Source organism: Alexandromys fortis, unplaced genomic scaffold (assembly GCF_014885135.2).
Source record: "Alexandromys fortis isolate MF-2015 unplaced genomic scaffold, M_Fortis_MF-2015_v1.1 scaffold_1, whole genome shotgun sequence".
NCBI lineage: Eukaryota > Metazoa > Chordata > Mammalia > Rodentia > Cricetidae > Alexandromys > Alexandromys fortis.
In genome coordinates, this window is record NW_026067927.1 from 36309479 (window position 1) to 36332127 (window position 22649).

General features: G+C 44.4%; 1 protein-coding gene across 1 annotated transcript in view; it reads right to left on the reverse strand.

Annotated features, from left to right (window-relative positions):
• Window positions 1-18878, reverse strand: part of Trpc7 (transient receptor potential cation channel subfamily C member 7) — a 113084-nt gene extending 94206 nt beyond the window's left edge. The window contains exons 1-5 of the mRNA XM_050143767.1: window positions 18867-18878; window positions 17977-18148; window positions 12382-12522; window positions 11489-11594; window positions 9710-10487 (exon numbers count right to left, since the gene is read on the reverse strand). Coding sequence (XP_049999724.1) covers window positions 9710-10487; window positions 11489-11594; window positions 12382-12522; window positions 17977-18148; window positions 18867-18878 — 1209 coding nt within the window. The remainder of the gene's footprint in view (window positions 1-9709; window positions 10488-11488; window positions 11595-12381; window positions 12523-17976; window positions 18149-18866) is intronic.
• Between the last annotated feature and the right edge of the window lie 3771 nt (window positions 18879-22649).

Consider the following 22649-nt stretch of genomic DNA (forward strand, 5'->3'; position numbering starts at 1 on the left):
GATAAATAGTAAAATGATTGATCCTTTTTTTGTAACCACAAATTGCAGCCTGCCAGTAAAAGAACTGGCTGAGAAAAATACCTTGCTTGCTCACACTCTGTTCATCTATAACAAGTTGCTTGGACATAAATGTATGTGGGTTCTTGGGACAACTTGTTTTTTGCCTGTAATACATGAAATGTTTAATTATGTGAGGGATACAGAAAATGTGCTTTTAAAAAAACTTGTATTCATTGTAATCATTCACTTGAAAAAATAAAATGAAACAACATTGTAATTTTTGTATTTTTTGAGATTTTGCTGGGGTATATAAGCTATAAGGACAAAAAAAATAAAGTGAGTTAGAAGGAAAACAAGAATGAGAGAAGGAAATCACCAAGAACGATGCAGAGGAAAACAGAATAATAAAAAGAAGTCAGAAGGAGGCGAGGAAGGCCCGCCTGTCTGCCAACCCAACCGCTGCTAGAGCCAGCAGGGCAAGGAAGGCCCACCCACCCACCTGCTCACCTGCCCAACCTCCACCAGAGCCAGCACAGGCAGGCCCGACCTCCGGGAGCACCAAGCTACCTTTAGTGTGACTGGAACCATGGTCCTGACTCCACCAGCAGGAACGACTATCTAAGCCTTGGATCCACTGGCACCTGGAGGAGTCATCACCAGAGACACAGCCCCAAATGTACCAATTGGAGGAAAAGATGGGTAGACAACAAGGTAAGAACACACTCAACAACACAAAGAGCAACATAGCACCTCTGAAAACTTCTTACTCTGCAATAGCAAGACTTGAACACTTCAACACAGATGAAGCCGAAGAAAATGACTAAAAAATAGCTTTAGGAAAATGTTTGGGGCCCTTAAAGAGGAAATGAAAAATTCCTTCAGAGAAGTGGAGGAAAAAACAAGCAAAAAATTGGAAGAAATCAACAAATTCATTAAAGAAAACCAAGCAAAAACAATCAAACAGATGAAAGAAACAATTCAAGACTTGAAATCTGAAATAGAGACAGCAAAGAAAACACCAACAGAGGAAATTCCAGAAATGGAAAATATGGATAAACAATCAGGAACCACAAATGCAAGCATAAACAACAGAATACAAGATATGGAAGAGAGAATCTTAGGCTTTGAAGAAACAATAGGGGAAATAGATTCATCAGACAAAGAAAAGGTTAAATTTAACAAAAGCTTAACACAAAATATCCAGTAAATATGAAACACCATGAAAAGAGCAAACCTAAGAATAATAGGAGTAGAAGAAATCTAACTCAAAAGCACAGAAAATATATTCAACAAAATCATAGAAGTAAACTTTCCCAATCTAAAGAAGGATATGCCTATGAAGGCCCGAGAAGCTTACAGAACACCAAATAGACTGGCCTACAAAAATTCCCTGTGCCACACAATAATCAAACCACTAAACATACAGAATAAAGAAATAATATTAAGGGCTGCAAAGAAAAAAGGCCAAGTAACATATAAAGGCAGACCTATCAGAATTACATCTGACTTCTCTATGGAAACACTGAAAGCCAGAAGGTCCTGGTCAAGTATTATGCAGACATTAAGAGACCATGGATACCATCCCAGACTACTATACCCAGCAAAACTTTCAATTATCGTAGATGGAGAAAACAAGATATTCTATGACAGAACCAGATTGAAACAATACCTATCCACAAATCCAGCCCTATACTAAGTACTAGAAAGAAAATTCCAACCCAAGGAAGTCAGTTACACCCACAAAGACACAGAAAATAGATAATTTCACAGCAGCAAATCCCAAAGAAGGTAAAAGCACACATAATAGCATCACCGCCAACAAAAACTAAAATAACAGGAACTATCCATTACTGGTCATTAATATCCCTTAATGTAAATGGACTCAACTCACCTATAAAAAGACACAGGCTAACAGATTGGATATGAAAACAGAATCCATCCTTCTGCTGCATACAAGAAACACACCTCAACCTTGATGACAGACATTGTCTCAGAGTAAAGAGTTGGGAAAAATTTTCCAAGCAAATGGACCTAAAAAACAAGCGGGGGTAGGTATCCTAATATCTAACAAAATAAACTTCACACTAAAATCCATCAAAAGAGACAAAGAAGGATATTTATATTTGTCTCAGGAAAAATCCATAAAGAGGAAATCTCAATTCTGAATATGCCCCAAATATAGCACACACTCAAATGTAAAAGAAACATTACTAAAGCTTAAATCACACATTAAACCCCACACACTGATAGTGGGAGACTTCAACACCCCATTCTCGCCACCAGACAGGTCTACCAGACAGAAATTTAACAGAGAAATAAGGGAACTAACAGATGTTATGACTCAAATGGGCTTAACAAACATCTATAGAACATTCCATTCAAACATAAAAGAAAATGCATTCTCAGTACCCCCATGGAACCTTCTCAAAAATTGTCCATATCCTCGGTAACAAAGCAAACCTAAACAGATACAAAAAAATTGGAATAGCACCATGTATCTTATTGGATCACCATGGCTTAAAGTTAATTAGACTTCAACAACAACACTAATTTCAGAAAGACCACAAACACATGGAAATTGACAAATGCTCACCCAAATCACCAATGGGCCAAGGAAGAAATAAAGAAAAAGTAAAGACTTCCTAAATTCAACGAAAATGACCACACAACATACCCAAACTTATGGGAACAATGAAAGCAGTATTAAGAGGAAAGTTCATAGCACTAAATGCCTATATAAAGAAGTTGGAAAAATCCCACACTGGTGATTTAACAGAATACCTGAAAGCTCTAGAACAAACACACCGAGGAGGACTAGACAATAGGAAATAATCAAATTGAGAGCTAAAATTAACAAAATAGAAACAAAAAAAAGCAATACAAAAAAGTGTGCTTCTTTCTGCGACTCTCAGAAGAATGCCCATCTTTCCAGACAACACCATCACTTCATTTCTGCCCCAGCCTACAGCCTTTGCATCAGACTCAGGGTTTTCAAAGAATAGCTACAGGTCATCCGTGAGTCTCTAGAGCCTTTCGACTGCTAACAAAACACTAATAATCTGCAACTCATAAAACCCGTGTCTCCATCCCGACAGTCTGTGCAGATAAGACAACCAGTTTGCACGGCGCTGTGACCTTTACTTCTCAGAGAAAAATCCTTGTGTATCAATTTGATTTAATTTGTGCTGCTTCTCACTGGCTAATTTCCTTGAAGAACCATCACCATTTTCTTTAGATCTCTGATATTTTAGACTGACAGTTGCACTTCTGAGGAAAATGATTTGTGTGTGTGTGAGGGGGTGGGGTGGAGAGGTAGACAGACACAGACACACAGAGATTTGATGAATATTTTCCATGGAGATATTTTTAAAAAAATAATCTGTGTGTGTTTGGTGTGCCTGCCCACTTCAGCCTCCCTCCTCTTCGCTGTCTTTTCCAGCCCACACAATTTCTTTCCACAGTAATATTTTAGCAGCTCTCTTATCCAATTTCCGTGCTCTGAACTTTTCCAATTGAAAGTACTCCCCTGGCTCATTTCTAATCATGATGCTCACGTGTGTAGCCTAGATTTTTTTCTCGTTCTGCAAGGATCTGCTAAGGGGGTGGGAAGCTTAGCTAAAATTGAGGAGACCCTCTAAGAAGAGGAGGTGCTGAGACGTGAGCTGTGTTCACTGGAAGGGAATCTGTGGTGCCGAGGCAGTAGGAAACCAGAGGGAACTTGGGTCAGCAGACACGCAGTGCCAGGCTCTCTCAGGACGGCCTTCTCTTCTTACAGTACTGGTCTCATTGAACCCTCGTCCACACTGAGAGCTCACTAGGGGTAAACATCCCCAGCTTCTTCACTTGTCCTTGAGCAAAGCATGGGTGTGAGGATTCGCTGGGCAGTAAGTGGGATGAGGTGCCCGAGGTTCTTGCAGACTGGTATTCCATCTTGAGGTGGACATCTCAAGAGTAAGAGGAACAGCTTAGGCGGGGAAGTCAGCATCCACCAGACCTTCCCTTACAATGGTCCAGTCCTTCCCACCCTCTTTTCAGACAAGAAAATGAACTTTCAGATGGTGCTGGAAATCCCGTGGTTAATGGGAGATAGAACGGGGTCGGTCTGACCTCAGGACCCAGTTCTTGGCTCTTACACTGCACTGAAAAAGTAAAGCTTGGTCATCTGAGTGCTCGAGGGAGCCTGCGCCCTTCCCACGCTTTCCTGAGTGCAGTGGCCTCCTTTGTCCTGCTCAGATACCTGTCACCCTACCTACACATTTTATGCACACAGCACAAACCCACAAGAGCAGGACCTTCTAACTTTATGTACCTTCTGTGACCCAGTGAGTGAACGGGCATACGGAACGGCCTATTTCCTGTGACGTCAATCATTAGCGCACGCTCTGGGGCACTGCTCCTCCAGACAGACACTCAGCTGTTGTAAACTGGATGGAGCCTGGTCGAAGGCAGTCGGTCATCTTTTTCCTATTTCCCACACGAAGCCACTCCCCAGATCTTGCTCTCAAGTCCAGGGGCTTATGAGCACTGCCTCGGAGAAGACTAAGCGCATTCAAACAGCACCTTCCCCTTAAGTGCTGGGACCACACTTGCACCATGTGGGACCACATCTGCCTGCCATCAGTGAGGGCAGGCTCAGCGCACAGATGGACAGGCGCCTGAGAGCTCTCTTTCCTTCGCTCAGCTTCTGTGTCCTTAGATGTTCTCACACAGGGCTGGTGTGGCACCTCCATCCCCAGGGGTCCCAGGTTGTGTGTCCTTAGATGTTCTCACACAGGGCTGGTGTGGCACCTCCATCCCCAGGGGTCCCAGGGATGACAGTAAACAGACTTCTTTGAGGACTTTGCTGCCAGAATCTCCTCCAAATTACCCCACCCACAGAAAACCCTTCCTTTTAACACCTGCAGCCTTCACGGCTTAAAAAAAATATTTTCCCAGTGGCAAACGAAACCATTTTCAAGCTGTTCCCTGCATATTAAGCAGACATCTGTTTATACTACCAGCCAGCTTCAAGGAACTGTGTTTTCCTAGGGTGTTGGTTTATACAATTTAAAAACCCAAAGCATGTGAGAGACTGATTCCAACCCTGGAGGCTTGCTCAGCTTCTCTCACTGCCTCTGGCCCAGGCTGGCCCTTTACTCTGCTTCCTGACTCCTAGGCTTCAGTTTGCCACAGTTCAAATGTCCTCTAGGCTCTGAGCATCAGGAAACAGATCTGTGCTCCCTCCTCTTCCTTATCCCTCTGAGATGCTCTCCAGCAGATTGCAGACTATCATCTTTACCTTGTATGGGGGCTTGCCTGACTCCCAGCAGGTGGTAAATCGGTCTGATTTATCATTATTTGCATTTTTAATTTGAGGTATTTTAGGCCCAGAGGTTTTTTAAATGGATCTTTAAATGACAGCACAAACATTGATACATAATTTATCATCTGTTTTTCATAATATGTGTGGTTGAGAATCCATTGATACACAGAAAGGACAATAACACTAACTCAAAACGGGCCACAGTATGATCTTCCTGCCCTCCCTACTCTTCCCCCCCCCCCCCCCCCCCCCCCCCCCCCCCCCCCCCCCCACACTGAGCTCAAAGCAGAAGCACAGGGTGCCTCCGAGCTGGCACTGTACCAACAGGAAAGCCTCTTCGGTGGCACCTTCAACCATCTTCAGGATTGCCAATCACTAATGACAAACACCTTGACAGGCTTCTTCCTTCCCTGACTTAGAAACACAGACGCTCCTGCTCCTAAATGGTAGCAGAATGTGCAGGAGCAAGAGGGTCCTGGCATCACACACTGCCTCCCCTCCTTCCGAAGCTCTGACGTCACTTGGTAGTAGTCCTTCTTCACTGCTCTTACTCAATCAGGCAACACCGCCTCCAAGAGCCACTTTAAGGAGAGCCTGGAACACACCACACACACACACACACACACACACACATGCCCCTTTTGCCTTCTACCCACCCCTCCCACAGTATAGCATATAGTCAGTCCCTGGTTATTTAGTGTATGGGCTTCGTTCCTCCACTGTGTTCGCTGGTTAGTTTTTATCAACTGGACACTTGATTAATGATAGATGTGGGAGGGTCCAGCCCACTGTGCTGGCATAATTCATCCTGGACTGTATCAGAAAGGTAGCTGATAGCCAGGGAGAGTAAACCAGAAGCCAGACTCTCCTATGGTCTTTGCTTTGTGACTGACCTGGCTCCTGCCTGGATTTCCCGCCCTGGCTTTCCCTGGTGATGGACTGTGACCAGTGAGCTGACACAGCTCTGTTCTCCCATGTGACTTTTTGTCATAGTATTCATTACAGCAACAGAGAGTAATCTAGAACCCCCACCAAGCTGGGAGCCTTGTTAGAAGGATCCAGATTTACAATGCATATCAAGTGCTTCCATTAAATAGACGCCCGTGTCAGAGAAGGCTAAAGCACATCCCAAGTAATCTCACATCTCAGTAGCCAGAATGATGTCCCTTTGGGGAGTTTTCCTTCTCTTCATCAAGAATTTCCAGTAGGCCTAGTAATTCACTAGGTCCCATCCAAGGCACTAGGAAGGCTGCAGTGACACCTTCCTAGAGCCAAGACAATTAGACTGAAGACAGTCCTCGAGTGGCTGTATAATCTCCTCGCCAAAATAAGGGCTTGCTGCATCTCACTTCAACTCCAATTTGCCCAAGACCTTGACATGGGTTACACTCCTTATTAATGACTTTGCTTGATTCTGTTAATAAATCACGACAACTCCAGAAACAACAGCCAAGGCAACTGAATTCAGGCTTATTGTGGATAATGTTTCCTACCCAGGGGAGGCCACTCTAGACTGTTTTAAAGGACACGAAGGGTGACATATGACACATTCCCAGTGATCCTGAGGGCTCTATGTAATTGACGACATCTGGTCATATTCATGATGTGGCTACCTGAACAACAACACGTAGTCCCTTGAGAACAGAACAGACTTGTGAGTGCTTGACAGAATGCGCCCACAGGTTCTTTTTCCTCTCGCTGCAATCTGACTTCCTGCGAAGCTGCTCTCTGAGATTTATAGTCCTAGGAATGGACGTGCAGAGACGGGTGAGTGAGCGTAAGTTCTAAACATCAGTCAGGTTAATTTATAATGGGCCATTTATCCACAGTCTGAAATGCGTTACTTCACGTGCGCTAAGTAGCAAGGCGTTAATAGCCAGTGAGTGTCCTTCAGCTAGCTCTTTACTCAGGGTGAACCACTGCATTCTAGAAAATGCTTCTCACCATGTTCATAGCCTGCTTAATGGGCCACAATTTTCATTATTTACTTTTGAAATCAAATGTCATATTTGCTTTCAAAAGATGCTTTCACAGACCCTCCCGATTTAGACATTATGTATATTGGAGTATGACAGACTTCTGATTTCACTAATAGAAACAAATGCCTCAGCTGTGTTTCCAAATGTTAGTCTAGCGGTGCGCACTCTCAGGTGTGAGGTAAGTAGAGAGGCTCGCGATTACCCAGATAACCCGATCCAATAATGTTCTTTGCCTGTTCTCCCACCTCTGGTCAGGATTAATAGCCGGGTTAATTGGCTTAGGCATTCCCGCTACACAACCTGTGCAGGGTCCACTTGAGCACTGGGCAGCAAGCAAAGCCCATTTGCTGGGCTGTCCTTGGCCTCAGGAGACCAAGGTTACTGGACAGACAAGGAAAGAGGCAACAGCTGTTTCTTGGGAGCTTCTCTGGGTTGCCGTGCACTCTGTCCAAATGAGGCCAAGAGCAGTACAGCGATCTTGGGAGGAGCTCCGGTTCAGTGGACAGGGCCGGGCTGGAGCAGATGGAATAAAGTAGGCACAATCACAGCACTCCGTTTTCATAGCCCGTGGCCCTGCCCCTTCCTGTTAGAAGAGCTCGGCTGGCCCTGGCCTGTGGGACAAGCTTCTCCCAACAGACAGGCGTCTTTGGTCTCTTATTGCATAACCAAATGGCCTCTTTCGCTAGTTCCGGTTTGCACCCTGTAATTCATCTTTCTTTCCTGTCAATCAAATTTCTGAATTTCTGTCACCATTGTAGTACCTTCCTCACAAGGTTTTAGTGGATCTTTATTTCCTGCAGGATAACATTCAAAGTGTTCAGACTTGACGAGCAGGGTCTGTGTGCTCTGGGCCCCCCACATTCATGCCTACACTGTACCTCTTTGGAATAAATCCCCCACCCATCTAGGGAGCTGTGCTGTAGTCACAGGGAACTTCTTCTCTGTCCCTTCCCTTCTTTGGGCTGTTGTGACCCTCACCTCCACCTGTCTCATCTGGGCCCAATTCTCCTGTCGGTCTTCCTCCGAGTCCTGCCCGAGCGGCTTAGCAAAGGCTCCCTCGCCAGAGGCAGGACTAAGCATTGACTGCTTAGTTGTGCCCCACACAGGGACACCTCTTATGTTGACATCTGGTTTGGACAATGAATTTTATTCACTTGAGGGTAACATCTTTTCCCGGCTGGATTGCCAACTTGTATGTCCACGGCACCCAGCACAGCCTTCTCTTAGCGGGCGACAGGGCGAGATAGACGAGTCTAGCTGTGGCTGCTGCTCTCCCGCTCACACCCGCCATCATGCCCACAAAGCAGATGAAACCGTGGGGCTGAGAGCGTGAATGAGGCTCAGGTACTTGTCAGCTGCAGGCTTGAGTCGGCTTCGGGGTCTGGCTGCTTCCTAGACTGTGTGTTTTCAGCCCTGTGCTCGTATGCAAATAGGGGCGTTGTACCCTTGACACATAGTGGTTGAGCTTAAATAAGATGTCACAGGTAAGCTAGGTAATTGCCATGTAGCAGCAAGTGCCTAATAAGTGTCTGCTCTTCTTAGTAAGCATTCTGTAAAAAGAGACTCTTACGCCTGGGTCGGACCTTCTCTTTTAGAGACAGCGAAACTGAAACTTCAGTCATAGCCTTTGGGGTGGATCTTCAACTTTGGAGCTGACCTAGTGGGCAGAGATATTGGCCAGGTGGCTGAATTCTGGGACAACCCTGGACCTTATTCACTAGAATGACAAATTCAACCCTTCTTTAAGAAGAGTTTGATTTCATGCCTCTGCTGCAGCCAGTTGAGAGAACAGCCGCGCGGTACACTACGGCACCCCATATTTGTAAACACAGGCCTGCAGACGCTGAGGCAGTAGAACTAGGAGGCTAGTTTGGTATATGTAGCAAGACTCTATCTCAAAATTCTTTGAAAAGCTGATGTTCTTTTCCTGGTCATTCTGAAGTCGACTGTATAACGCATAGTCCAGGACAATTCCAGAGATGTGCGTGAGAGAGTTGAACCACCCAGTGACACAGGAGTGCTAAAATCTCAGTCCCAGCCCCGTTAAGAACTCCAGATCCTCGTGTGTTTGGACCTTCTGGGCTTCTGTGGCCAAAGCTGCCTCACTGGTATTCTCTCTCTTTCTCTCTTTTCTCTCTCTCTCTCTCCCTTCCTCACTCTGTCTCTTTCCCTCTCCCCCTCCCTCCATCCCCACCCCTTGCCTCTCTACTAGCCTTATGTAGTTCAAAACATCTCAGGCTGAGCTGCTTTTCCCCAGGCCTACACCCGCCACAGACGACTAGATCCACCGACCCCTATGGTGAACCCCAAAGACAAGAACCCAAGATCTTTAACCCTGCTTTAGATAGATGCACAAACCATTTTGTTTTGGGGTACACGTGGACTCTGGGCCACCTGCTTGAAGGATGGCCAGTGAGTGGAGGGTTACCTTAAATTCAGTTTCAATGTTGGCCAGTCTGGCTAACTCGTTGCTCAGCTCCAGCGCAGTGAGAACAGGGTCTTCACTAGACAGGGACAGGTAGGCTGCGCTGGCCAGTCCTTTGTAGGCATTCATGCGCGAGCGGGAGTGGCTGAAGGAGTCCTTGCGCTGCTTCTCCGTACACTCATTGCATTTGCAGAAGTAGTCGTGGGGCCGCTCGATGCGCGCCCCCTTGAGCAGCAGGATGTGCACAATCTCATACTCCTGGCAGTGCGCCGCCAGGATGATGGGCGTGATATCGTGGGAAAAGCGTGTGCCATCCTCGTCATAGGCGTAGAAGTCATCGTCCCGCAGCTCCTGCTCCAGCGGGCTGAGTGTCAGGCGCTGACCCTGCGCGAAGGCTGGATGGTTGAGGATGGCCTCCACAATGCGCACGTAGCCCTTGCTGATGGCCAGCAGCAGCGCATCGCCCACACGTGCCAAGTTCTCCTTCTTCAGCAGCAGTTCCGTGACCTCCAGGTGCTCGTTACCCACAGCTAGCTGCAGTGCGTTCTGCCCCATATAGTCTACACAGTTGAAATTGAGGGTCTTGGACTCCTCCAGCATTTTCCTGACCACTGGTATGTTGCCATATTCTGCCGAGTCCAGGAAGCGCTCCTCCTCGGGCGTCAAGCTGGTGCCCTTCTCGTTGAACATGTAGGCGGGACCCCGGATGGCCTGGCGGCGCCCCTTCTCCCTCAAGGTGGTGTGCCTGCGCTGCATGTTTTTGAAGGTGCTGCTCCCCAACCTGAAGGACAAGGGCAAAGAGGCTTGGTTACTTCTCTGGGGGGCTGGGGACTATCGAGAAGGATAAACAAAAACTGAGTTAAGAGTATTGCATTGGAATTCTGCTAGACACTGTCTTTACCGCAGACATCAAGACTAGCTGAACCACCTGAGTACTGCTCTTGTTTTGTTGTTGTTGTTGTTGTTTTCAACTGGAAGAATACTGACTGTTCCTCCCTGACATTAGAGGGGTGGAGCGAGGTGGAAAAGCAGCCTGAGAAGCCCTGTGACAGGAAGTGCACTGTGTGAGTAGGACTGTGGGGAATTGGGCAAGGAAAATTTTATTTCCGTCTGTGTAAAGCAGAGCCGGTGCATTCTTGTTTTCTTACCTGTACAATGTGGACAGTGTTTTGTGTGCCGCGATGTGGGTGCAATCTAGACGCAGAGCCTAGAGCATTCTCCCTCTTAATTTCGGCTGCCGCTTCCTGTCTTTTGTTATGCCCAGGTTCAATGGGTGGGACGTGGACCCGGCCTCATGGCTAACACTGCCTTTAGTTCCCATGTCTCAGCCTCTGCTGAGTTCTGACACTAACCTTCAGCTATACTAGGCTGCAAGCCTGGCCACACAGGATTGTCCCTACATTTGGTTCCATTCTCTATGTGGGCCATGTCTCTATGTGGTTCCACCTCTATGTGGGCCATGTCCACTGATCCTCAGGCAAACCAGCTATCTACTCAAGGGCAAGGTGTGTCCAGGAACAGGACTGGGGATCTTGCCTCTTCTGAAGGCCAGGGATCAGCCTCTTTGGGAAGTCGCCACATCTCCTTCAGACTAGATTCAGTTCAAGCTGCCTTCACTCTTCTCAGCAGAAGAAGCGGCTCAGCTTCCATGTTGTGCTGGCTTCCAGGCTTGTTGCCCTTCCCTTGTGGCACAGAGTAGCAGCTCATGCTGATCTGTGAATAGCAGCAGTTAGCATGTACTGAGAAGCTTTCATGTCGTAGGAGCAGTGCTAAGAGCTTTACGTAGTCAGGTTGTGGAATTCCTCCATCAAACCAGCAGAAAAGGGGTTTTTATCCTCAGCTGTGCTGATGGAATCCACACGGTGCTGGCGGTCTGGAGGCTTCTTGGCTTTGCCAAGTCACCTAAGAGTTTGCCAAGGGTTTTTGATTTTTCTTTACTTTTATCTATTTCTCTATTTCTCTATTTCTCTCTCTCTCTCTCTCTCTCTCTCTCTCTCTCTCTCTCTCTCTCTCTCTCTCTCTCTCTCTCTGTGTGTGTGTGTGTGTGTGTGTGTGTGTGTGAGAGAGAGAGAGAGAGAGAGAGAGAGCGCACTTTGGAGGTCAGAGGGGACTTGCAGGAGTTGGCTTTTCTCCTCCTACCATGGGAGTCCCAGGCATCAAACTCTCAAGTTGTGAGACTTGATGATAAAGGCTGAGCCACCTACTGAGCCATGACAAAAATTTAAGATGACAAATTAGAAAGACACAGCCATAATGTAACCTGAGTTCACACCGGGCTTTTCTAGCCAGCCTCAGGACCTTGAACGGGTACCCAGTTTCGAGGCTCCAGATTATGTAAAATAGAGGTGGTAGACCACATACACCCCCAGGCCAGCACTGACCCCCAGTTATTCCTGCCTGAGTTCTCCTTTTCCTGTCTGTTCTCACTCGCGCTATCTAGATGATCCAGGATGGCATAGCTTTAACCCAGAGAGTGTCTGTTTCAGAGCAAGGACCCCAGCATTCGCCATGGTCCTGAGAACCATTTCTCTGTTCCCAACTGTGTCTGCAGCATGCAGAATGCTTGGTTCTTCACTAAAACCCTCGGAAGAAATAAGCTTTTAAATCAAACTTGGTGTTTTGTGACTGTGCAGACTTTGGAATTTTGAGCTCTGTTATTTTCCTACTCATTTAACCTGTGACCTGCTCCAGCTCCTTGGGGGGGGGGGCTCTGCTGTAGAGCACTGGAGGGTCAGAGCTCGGTACTCTAAATCCTGTGTGGAGCTTGGTCACACTGCCCTTGGGAAAGTCATGGCCAGGTGGGGCAGCTCCTTCATCTGCAAAAACTGAAGGAGGCAGTCATGGGAAACCCCCTCCAAGACATCTCCAGGCAACAAACCCTGATGGTGAGCTCTGCTGAGTCAGGAAGGGAATCCAAACTGCCCTGTTCTAGGGTGTACTTTGGTAAAAGACTGCAGGGGGAAGAGTGTTAGGGTTCCAATTTACATGTTCCTCCTGAGCCCTGTCTTCCCAAAGTGCCACCATTTCACAGGGGCAGCTGCTTCCTCATGCAACAGCAGATCCCAGGTGGGGATCCCCATCAATCATTCCACAAGAGAGAGAGGCAGATCCCAGGAGGGGATCCCTAGCAATTGTTCCACAAGAGAGAGAGGCAGATCCCAGGAGGGGATCCCTAGCAATTGTTTCACAAGAGAGGGAGGCAGATCCCAGGAGGGGATCCCTAGCAATTGTTCTACAAGAGAGGGAGGCAGATCCCAGGAGGGGATCCCCAGCAATCATTCTACAGAAGAGGGGGGCAGATCCCAGGTTCCACGAGAGAGGGAGGCTCAGATAGTGGGCAGCTTTACTATTATAGGCACTTGAGGAGGAGAGAACTGTCACCTTGTTTGTCTTCCAGACCCTCACCCAGGGTTTGGATGGGCTAATTTTCAAAGCCTGTCGTCTGGGCACAGAAACACCCAGAAACTGTGGAAGCTGAAACCCCAGAAGAGTAATCTTCCTCATAGAATTACTCAGCCTGTTCTAAGATGCATTTCTGTCCTGCTCGGGAGCATCTGTCTGGACTTAGTCATCACGGCTTCACCCTGGGAAGAACATGTGAGCTGTGTGTTAGGGATGGAGTAGCCCCTGTCTTCAAGGGAGAAAGCAGGGCATTGATTCGCTCTCCCCGTCCCATCAGAGGTATGTCCAAAAGGGATAGGAGTCCAGACTACAAGGTCAAGGGTACCAAGCTATTACATAGCAAGAAGCCTTGGGGAGCAAATTCAAAGGAAATAGAATAACCACTGAACCAAGTCAGAGCAGAGAACACTTTGCAGGAACACAGAAATACCCAATCTAAATTCAAACTCTATGAATGTTGTAGACATCGAAGCCTACAGACTTAAAGAAAACTCACCTATTGTTTATTAATTTTTCTCATTACTAAAGCAAAACAAAAGAAAAAAATCAGAATATTAATGTGCTCATCTCTTAAGTGAACAAACTGTAATAGGTGAAATGAAAGGTTTCCATCTCAGGGCAATGAGGATTGGTGTCCTACGATGTGCCTGTAATGATGACACCGTGTGTGTGTGGGGGGGGCATGCACGGGTGCACTGTGTGTGAGTGCATGGCTGGGATTTGTCAGAGGGAGACTGTCCTTGGTAGCCTTGCATTTTCCCGAATGACCTTGAAAGCTGATTTAAGGTGATAAACAACTCTGTCTTTCACAGCCTTTGAAGTCTCAGCTTTGAGATGCATTTGAATGTTCAAAAAATGATCAGTTTTCCTCGTTTTCTAGTTAAACTTGGGATTTAAAAATGAGATCTTATAAGGCTTCTGATCATGCATGGCTCACAGCATGTAACATGGGATATGCCACTCCGTTTGATAGCTTCTGACAGGAGGGCCTCACAGCAGACCTGGAAAGACTAAATACTGGTGAGCCCCTACACCTCACCGTGGTATTCTGAGCACCCCCAGTCCTAGCATGCTATTAATGATGGCTTTTTTAGACGCTTGTACACTTATGGATATAGTTAACTACCGTGTCTTTGCCATTTACTTTTGATATGACAGCATTCATAGTTTGCGACATGTTTATCCCACGGGTCGGGCAGAATCCACAAAAGACATCCTATTACAGAATCACTCAGCCCACCGCAGCTGGCGCTCAGGGTCAAGCTTGAGAACTCATGTGTCATCCTCCTGGACCCCCATCCCAGTTGCAGGGCCAATGAGGGAGGGATTGTCTCTCTGTGCAAATGGCATTTGGTTGTCCTTAATACTCTCCTTAAAAACAAACTTTAAACCCACACTCAATGCTGTTGAGATGAGTGATCAAACTCACTGAGCATCTCTGTTAAGATGCTGCGGCTTTAATTTTCCAGAGTGTGCACACTGACGCTGGTGTCATCAAGAAGAACTCCAGTGGAGACAAACCATCTGGGGGGGGGGGGTGCTCAGTAAACTTCCTTGAATGCTGTTTTTATCGAGCTGCTCCCACCAACACATCAGTCAGGCTGAAGGAAGCCAGATGTGAGTAAGCCATGAAGGCAGCAATCTTGCCGCGAGTCCAGCTGCACACGTGTATAGATTTGGAGTTAGGGTTGAGCTTGATTACTAATGAGGAAATGGCCACTTAAGAAGGGCTTTTGAGAGTTCTGTTGTCTTTTTTCTCTCATTCTAACATTGCTACATGCATCAAAGGCCTCTGTGCCGATCATCCAAGCCTGAAATCGATTCAGTCAGTAACATTCTCCAGCTGGATGCAGAACCAAACAAAAGCCAGAACTGAGATCAGGTGCCGTGGAAACCCAGCTTGGTTCTGCGCTCCCTCTTCTAATGAACAAGTCTGAGTTCTAGTCCACAGTGAGGAGAGAGTCAGTGCTCTGGAGTCTTCTCCGAAACCTCAGTGCTTTTTTTCAGTATTCACTGAAGATTAAGTGACATTTGTATCAAGTGTCCTAGACAGTTTAGAGACAGTGATGATCAAAACCTTACATGCAGGCACACTCAGTTTCTTTTGGCTCAGATTGTATTCTATGCTGATACAATCAGCTATTGTTTCAAATGACTGTGAATGATCCAGTTGGTAAACACACATACATTTACCATGTGCCAATCACCATAATGAGTGCTTTATATAAATTACTAATGTAAATTATCATATGATAAGCTTAGCTATCTTCCTAAATGACTATTCAATCCTAACAATTAATATATATACTTACCAACATTAGCCTTCAGGCCAAGCACTTCACAAGCATCAACAATTTAACTTCTAAGACAGTATGGCATTATGTAGGTGCTATTCCATCCACTCTTAGCAGACAAGGAAGTGAGGCTTCAGTATATTAGCCATGTTTCCCCAGATATCCCAGGTGTGGACGGGGCACCCTCTGTCGGGTGTGTGATCGGTTGGCCTCTTAGCTCCTGCATTCATCTGGGATGCTGTGGTCACACATATGCCTCATGTGTTTTCTATGTTTATTTAGCCTGCAAACATTCCCGTCAAGGCGCAGGGACCTGGTTGGCAAGGGGATTGCTTGCTTATAGTGCATATGGACCTGGCATCCAGTGTCCCTGCTTTTAAGACGTGATACATAGTCAAATAGGTCAGTTCTCAAATGCTTGATCCGGATTGGTCTTTAATTTGATTTTTAATGATAAAGCTCCGGTATTGACCAGTGTTGACTTTCTTGAATACAGGAAACAGATAGTCCTAGAGGTATTATTTCTTGTTTCTCACCGAGAATTCCAAACATAAGGTACCAGCTCCGAGGGACCAGCTCTGCCATGAGTGAGTGACGCTAACGTTAGGCAGAGGAAGCAGCTAGTATCAGAGGGTCTGTCTGTGAAGTTCTGAATGTCTAGAGCAGAAAACCAAAACATTTCCATTTTGTCATCACACTCCTGAATTTTTTGTGGATTTCCAATGATTTCTGAGTTGTACCTTCCCCATATGTTGAAGCCGGGGTGAAAAACTGCATATAAATTCCTTTGTTCAGTACGTGCTCGTGTGTCCCTGAGTATCATTACATTTATTGCACTAGTTGTGGAGCTAAGGCATTTAGGTTTGGGCTTAAGTTGGTGGGAGTAAAGTTTGCATCCCCAGTAGAAGAAAGCAGATACCTGGTTAGTTACTTCACTGTGTATGTGAGTTAGTTCATCTACTTTGCAGCCAGGCCCTGCAAGGGACCAGCAGACCACCCTTGCTATCCATGCTGCTTCTAGCAAGGGCTGCCCTCCAGCAGTTCTGCGAAGATGGGTAGGTTTCCATTTGATCTTGGCTTGGAAAATATCATCTAGTATTCCTAAATGTCAAATGCTTCTACTAGTAATTCATTTTCTCAAAAATAACATCATTTAGGAAAAAGTTATTCCTAGTGTCTACAAACTGTGCTATGGATTAGCAGCCAGTTAACTAGTACTTTGAATTTTGTCTTTTTTTTTTTTTTGCCTATTTATACTGCAGAGGACATGAAACTAGGTGTCTATCTCTCATATTTTACATAGTTTCAGACAAAGCTGAAATAACCAGCTCAAATAATGATGCTAAAACTAGTCTTGGAATACAATAAATGTGCACAGTGCTATGAAGTTCCTCTGCCTCTGTGACAAGAGTCTGGAATGAACTAGAAGAGAAACCCATGACTTGCTGAGTGTTTGCTGGAGGGGGGGGGGCGATAATTGCTTGTCAGAAGCAACAGTTCCTGGTAGTTCTCGACGAAGATACCACATGCATGCCACAATTAGCCACAGGGAGGCACTACATAGTTCTGATTTTTTTTTTCTGGGTTAATTACTGCCTAAAGGATTTGGCTAGTCTACATACCTTTAAGCTAAAGAACAAATGTTTGAGGAAATCAATATGAAATTGCACTGTGATTTAGAAGCTTGGGAAGTTACTGTATAGTCGATTTTAGAGAATGGATTTGTATGATATCCATAATGGAAATTCTGGATTTTATGTGAATTCATTCATAAATTTGATGTGTGCCCAATGCTTTAGAAAAAGGACCCACCAGCAGGTGGCATTCCGAGGCAAAAATTTACTGACTGCTACCAGACAGGGTCAGTCATTATTGCCTTTTTCAGATCTACCCTGAATCCATTAAATGACAATTAATGGCACAGCGTCTTGGTTATAGCTACTCAGCCTTACATAAGTGAATTTACAGCTTATACTCAATGAGGGACTCTGTGATCTCTGGTGTTAAAGCTTATGCACAAAGTCCTGCCCAGATTTACATCTCTTTTTATTAAAAGCATATTTGTTATCTTGAAATGAATGCCTAAAGGAAATATATCTCCAGGACCTTATTTGTAACAAGAAAAAAGATAAAAGAAAGAAGGAAAACAGAAAAAATAACCTTTTAATCATCACCTGTAGTTCTTTAATGATAATAATCTCTTATAATGCAGCTATGGTTCTCCTCCCAACTCCATATTTATATTAAATCAAACCAGAGACGCTCTCAGTAGTGCAGAAGCCCAGACAACACACACGCTCTCTTCTAGAAAGAAAACAGTACTATCCCAGCATGAAAGGGCCAGGATACCAGCCTGGGTTTCCTATTTCTAAATAGCTTGTAAACTTAGACCTCTGATAAAGGGGAGAAATATTCTACCAACTCAGTAGCTAAGATTTCAGCTCCAGACTTAGATCCCCAAATCTAAGCAATGCCTGAGGAAACGGCTAATAAACAAAGTTCAATTCCATATTTCAGGGAGAAAGCAGTCTCTACTGAGAAAATCAGTATAAACCAATCACCATAGCCACTTACATTGAGAGTAGAACACGCAGGTTTGTCCCTCCTCTAGATGACCCGAATCCTGCGCTGAGTCGCTGGCATCTGCCTTCCCATGGGTGGCCGAGGTGCCGCTCTCCGTGGTGCTGAAGTCGAGAGCTGCTCCAGAGAGCGGAGTTGCGATGGTGTGGAAGTGCACTCTTCCTTCCTTTGTGCGGTAATGGTGAAAACTCGCCGTTTGTGGCCGGTTTGCCTTCCTGTCCTTTTCCTAGTCTGGGGGAAATTTCCCGGAGAATGTGAAGGAGAAGCATCCGTGTGTGAGACTGGTATACAGCGTGATGATGGGCTGGTATAGTCCCCACCCTCTTCCAGACGTAGCTTTGAAAGGGAGAGAGTAACTATGTTTCTGCCAGGGCCCTCAGGATTCCTTCTGCCCCTCCTCCTAGGGCAGTGCGTAACACCACACACACACACACACACACACACACACACACTCACATACAGAGCCTTCAGTTATGCAAAGCAAAATGAAGAGTCTTCATGAACTTAAGTGAAAAATGGAGAAGGGGCTAATTTCCTACCTGTTGGTTTGTAGGTATTTACACAGGTGGGGTGGGGATTAAGAAAAAACTAAAACCTTTTGTAATACTCCAAACCACACCCACTTTCTCTTTTGAGAGTGGTGCATTCTCTAACTTGACCCTTGTTATTTGATCTTTTAGTATTTCCTAGGACAATCTGACACTGGTAAAAAAAGACACTTAATTAACTTTATATGTAACTTTCCATATTTTGAAAGAAAATTCCCGGTGTACAACTCCATTTCACTGATAGACCCCATTCTTTCCAACTGATATGTTATTAAATGGTCTGAGTCTTAAACACCAAGGTATCTTGATGACATCATGGGAAAGAAATATCCTTACCTGCGACGCCATGACAGTTTCCAGGGACAATTTGGGCTGTTGACTCAGAGTGCTTATTCTCTGAAACCAACTCAAAGACCAATAGTAACTGTCACCTATAAAAATTGCCTGTATATGCAAATGCAGCACATTAAAACATTGGCTTCGAGTGGGTTTTGCACACTTCCATTCTAGATTTATATGCAAATCAGATTGCACTGACTCATCGATATGCTTCTAGCATTTTCTTTGGAGATGTGTGAAGAAAGACCCTAGGATGTTAATTTTCTTATTAACTGTGTGACCTTGACAATAATAAATAGTTAACTTGCCTGAATCTCAGCTCCTTCATATGCAAATTGCGGGTAATAGTGGGGTTAATGGTGCCCTTTATCAATTGTTATGGTGATAATTAACCGAAACAACTTATGCAAAACACCCAAGAGAGTTGGCATTTCCTGCAGTAGTAGATACATTTCAATATTTTCTTTCCCTTCTTCAAAAGAAGTTAGGGAATTCCTCTAGTTAAAACTTTCTATGATTGGTGACAAATTAATTCTGTTCCATAAGCCTCCACACAAACCTTCCAATATTAATGATTGTGTTTTCTTAAATAAAGTACTTTCTAAAAGAATTTTTTTTAAAGTAAAATATCTTTCTTTAAAATATTTATAGCCCTAAAGGATATAGGATTTTAATTTTTCATTAGACTCAAACAAGTAGGCTTAATCATTTGAATAAAATGGTAATTTTATGAACTCTTTAATATTACTGCAGAAGTGTTTTGCACAGCCATAAAGTGAGGTGCTTCAGTGGGCTACATCCTCATCATCATGACTAGTGAATCAATCAAAATAGAACAAAATTTTCTTAATTATAAAACACTTTCTCATGAATACTGAGTTAGGATTTTAATTGCTAGTGATAGAGATGCTGGTCTTTTAATAAATAGCCAATAGTATATTTTTGTGAAGTCTTGAGATAAACTGTTCTTTTTTTCTATCCACAATAATTTAATTGAAAAATATATTAATATATACCAACCAATGATGAATAAAGTTTATATATATATATATTTGCACATATATCCATCTATGAAGGGAAACAGAGGAGGGGGCAGAGAGAAGAAAGGGGAGTGAACTAATTATTTTATAGAAATCGTAATTAGCTGAAGAAAGATCAGCATCAGTTCAGATGAGAGTTAACATATTACGAAGGATGTGGTCTTCAGAGGCCTTGCTATCAGAGCTCCTTACTTACACATAGAGAGGCATTTGCTCAATGGGCAGCTACTTACCATCTGGAAAATGTCACACCCATATGAAAGCGCCATTTTTAATAAGCAGAACACTGGTGTAATCAGGTATTTGCTATCCACATTTAAGACTGAGAATGCTCTCAGCTCTTGGACTGGAGGGTGTCTAATGTTCCTCCATAAAAGATCTCGACTTTAGCTTTCTATCACGGTAGAGTGTAGCATAAATGACTTCTCACCAACATATTGTGTTTGCATCATCCATTCCAAGTGCATGTTTTAGTCCTGTTACCTAGAAAATGAAAATGGCAGCAGTTGCTTGCTTGTAGCTGTGGTGAGGGCACTCAGAGCTTAGAGCAGTGCCTGGCACAGACTTCAGCCTTTGCTATTACTCAACATTGTTGAGCAGCAATAATACTCAGCTGTATGTGGTCCATACAGCCCAATCAGCTTGTTAAAAGTAGAAAAAAATACTGATTCCTGGTGCTCCTTTCACAGCGAATTGTGCTATTGCACTCAAGACCTTCACAGGTAGCTCACAAAAAACCTCCCTTGGAGGAAACACTTCCCTGTTCTCTTCTAGAAATTGAAGCCACAAGCATGAAAGTCTTTTTCTGATCAGTGAGTTCTTTGAGCTGTTCTTACCTCTCAGAATAGTTTCAAATAGCCTGTGCTGTTTGGTTGGGTCCTGGACTGATGTGTTCCTTCTGTAGAGCAACACACAGAGCAAAAATGTGACAAAAATTTCATGTTCTAGACTGTTTGTTCTCAAGTCATGGAATATGCGTCTTTATTCACAAACAATTAGAAGGTAACTGGAAGCAGTGTCTTCATAATAGGATGGTGTGTGTAACATTTTTTTTTGAACCTCCAACTCCAAAATTGTGACACAGAGACTTACTAATAATTATGAAATCTCAGCCTTAGCTTAGGCTTGTTTCTATGTGGCTCTTAGAACGTCAATTAACTTCTTTCTATTAATCTATGTGCTGTCACGTGGTTTGTGGCTTTTCTCCTCCTGCATGTCCTACTTCCTCTGTGTCTGGCTGGCAACTCTTCCTTTTTTCTTCCCAGAGCTCTCTCTGTCTGGAAGTTCCGCCTTAACTCTTGCCTAGCTATTGGCCATTTAGTTTTTTATTAAACCAATCACAGTGACATGCCTTTACACAGCATAATCAAATATCTTACGACAGGTGCTAAATTAGTTGTATGTATACTTATGGCTTATTAAAAATTGTGGCTCATCCAATTTGGCATGTGCATTGAAATTTCAAAGGTTGTGCTAGAATTGTATAAGCTATATAATCAGCCCATAAATTGTTGAAGGTTTTTTTATAAAAGAAAGTGAAACTAATATGAAATACTTTAAAAAATCAGTATATAAAACCATTTTTTTTTACTGTGAAAATTTCATAAATAAATATAATGTGCTGACTGGTCTTATGTCATCTTGACATACAAACTAGAGTTGTCTGGAAAGAGGGAACTTCAACTGAAAAAAATACCCCATAAGATCTGGCTATAAGGCATTTTCTTAATGAAATGATTGATAGAGGAGGATTCAGCCCATTATGGTTGTTCTCATTCCTGGACTAGTGGTTCTGGGTTCTATAAGAAAACCGGCTAAGCAGGTCATGGAGAACTAGGCAGTAAGCAGTACCCTTCCATGGCCCCTGCATATGTTCCTGCCTCCAGGTTCTTCCTCTCTTTTAGTTCCTGTTCTGACTTCCTTCAGTGATAAACAGTGATCTGTATGTGTACACCAAATAAACCCTTTCCTCCCCAGCTTGCTTTTGACAGTGGACAGTGTCATGCGCATTTGGGCAAACTATCACAGTTGGATTTCTCCTTCTGCCTATCCCCCTTTCCTCTCCCCTCTCTTTATAGACATTGATCTCTAAGGCATATTTCCACTGAAAAGTCTGACTCCTGGAGAATGTATTCTGCTTGAACTGCTACCAGGAATAAAATAAGAAACTAGACAGTGGGGTTTCAGACTGGTTCACTACCATCCAGTTGGTGATATGGATCCCACAAGTCCTAAATGAAACGTAGATGACTCACGGAACAAGGCGATGGTCCAGTGCTTACATTTACTCTTGTACTGAATTAGGAGGTAGAAGAATATACAGTAGTGAGCTGTATCATGGATCGAAATGTAGGAGAAATAATTGCTGACCGAACAGTACTAGATAGCTGCTGTTAAATACTACTGATGTTTGATGGAAAGATAGTCCTGAGGGTGTATAACAGAATACTGATATCCGGGTATAAAAGACAAAGGACCCTTGTTACATGTAAAGAAGTGCATTTTCAGTCTGAGGAAAGTTAGTGTCTGAGTCAAAGAATCTGTATTCAGGGCAATGGAATTTCACAGATGACTAGCTCAGCCAAGTCAGACTTGCCAAGGTGAGTATCCGGGGCTGGTGGGATGAGGGTATGCGGATCACTGAATGACTCAAGCTTCACAGCCACCTCTGAACACTTTAAGACCTGAGGACATGACCTACCCTCTTTACTAAGTGGTCTCAGCAGACTGGGAATGTAGC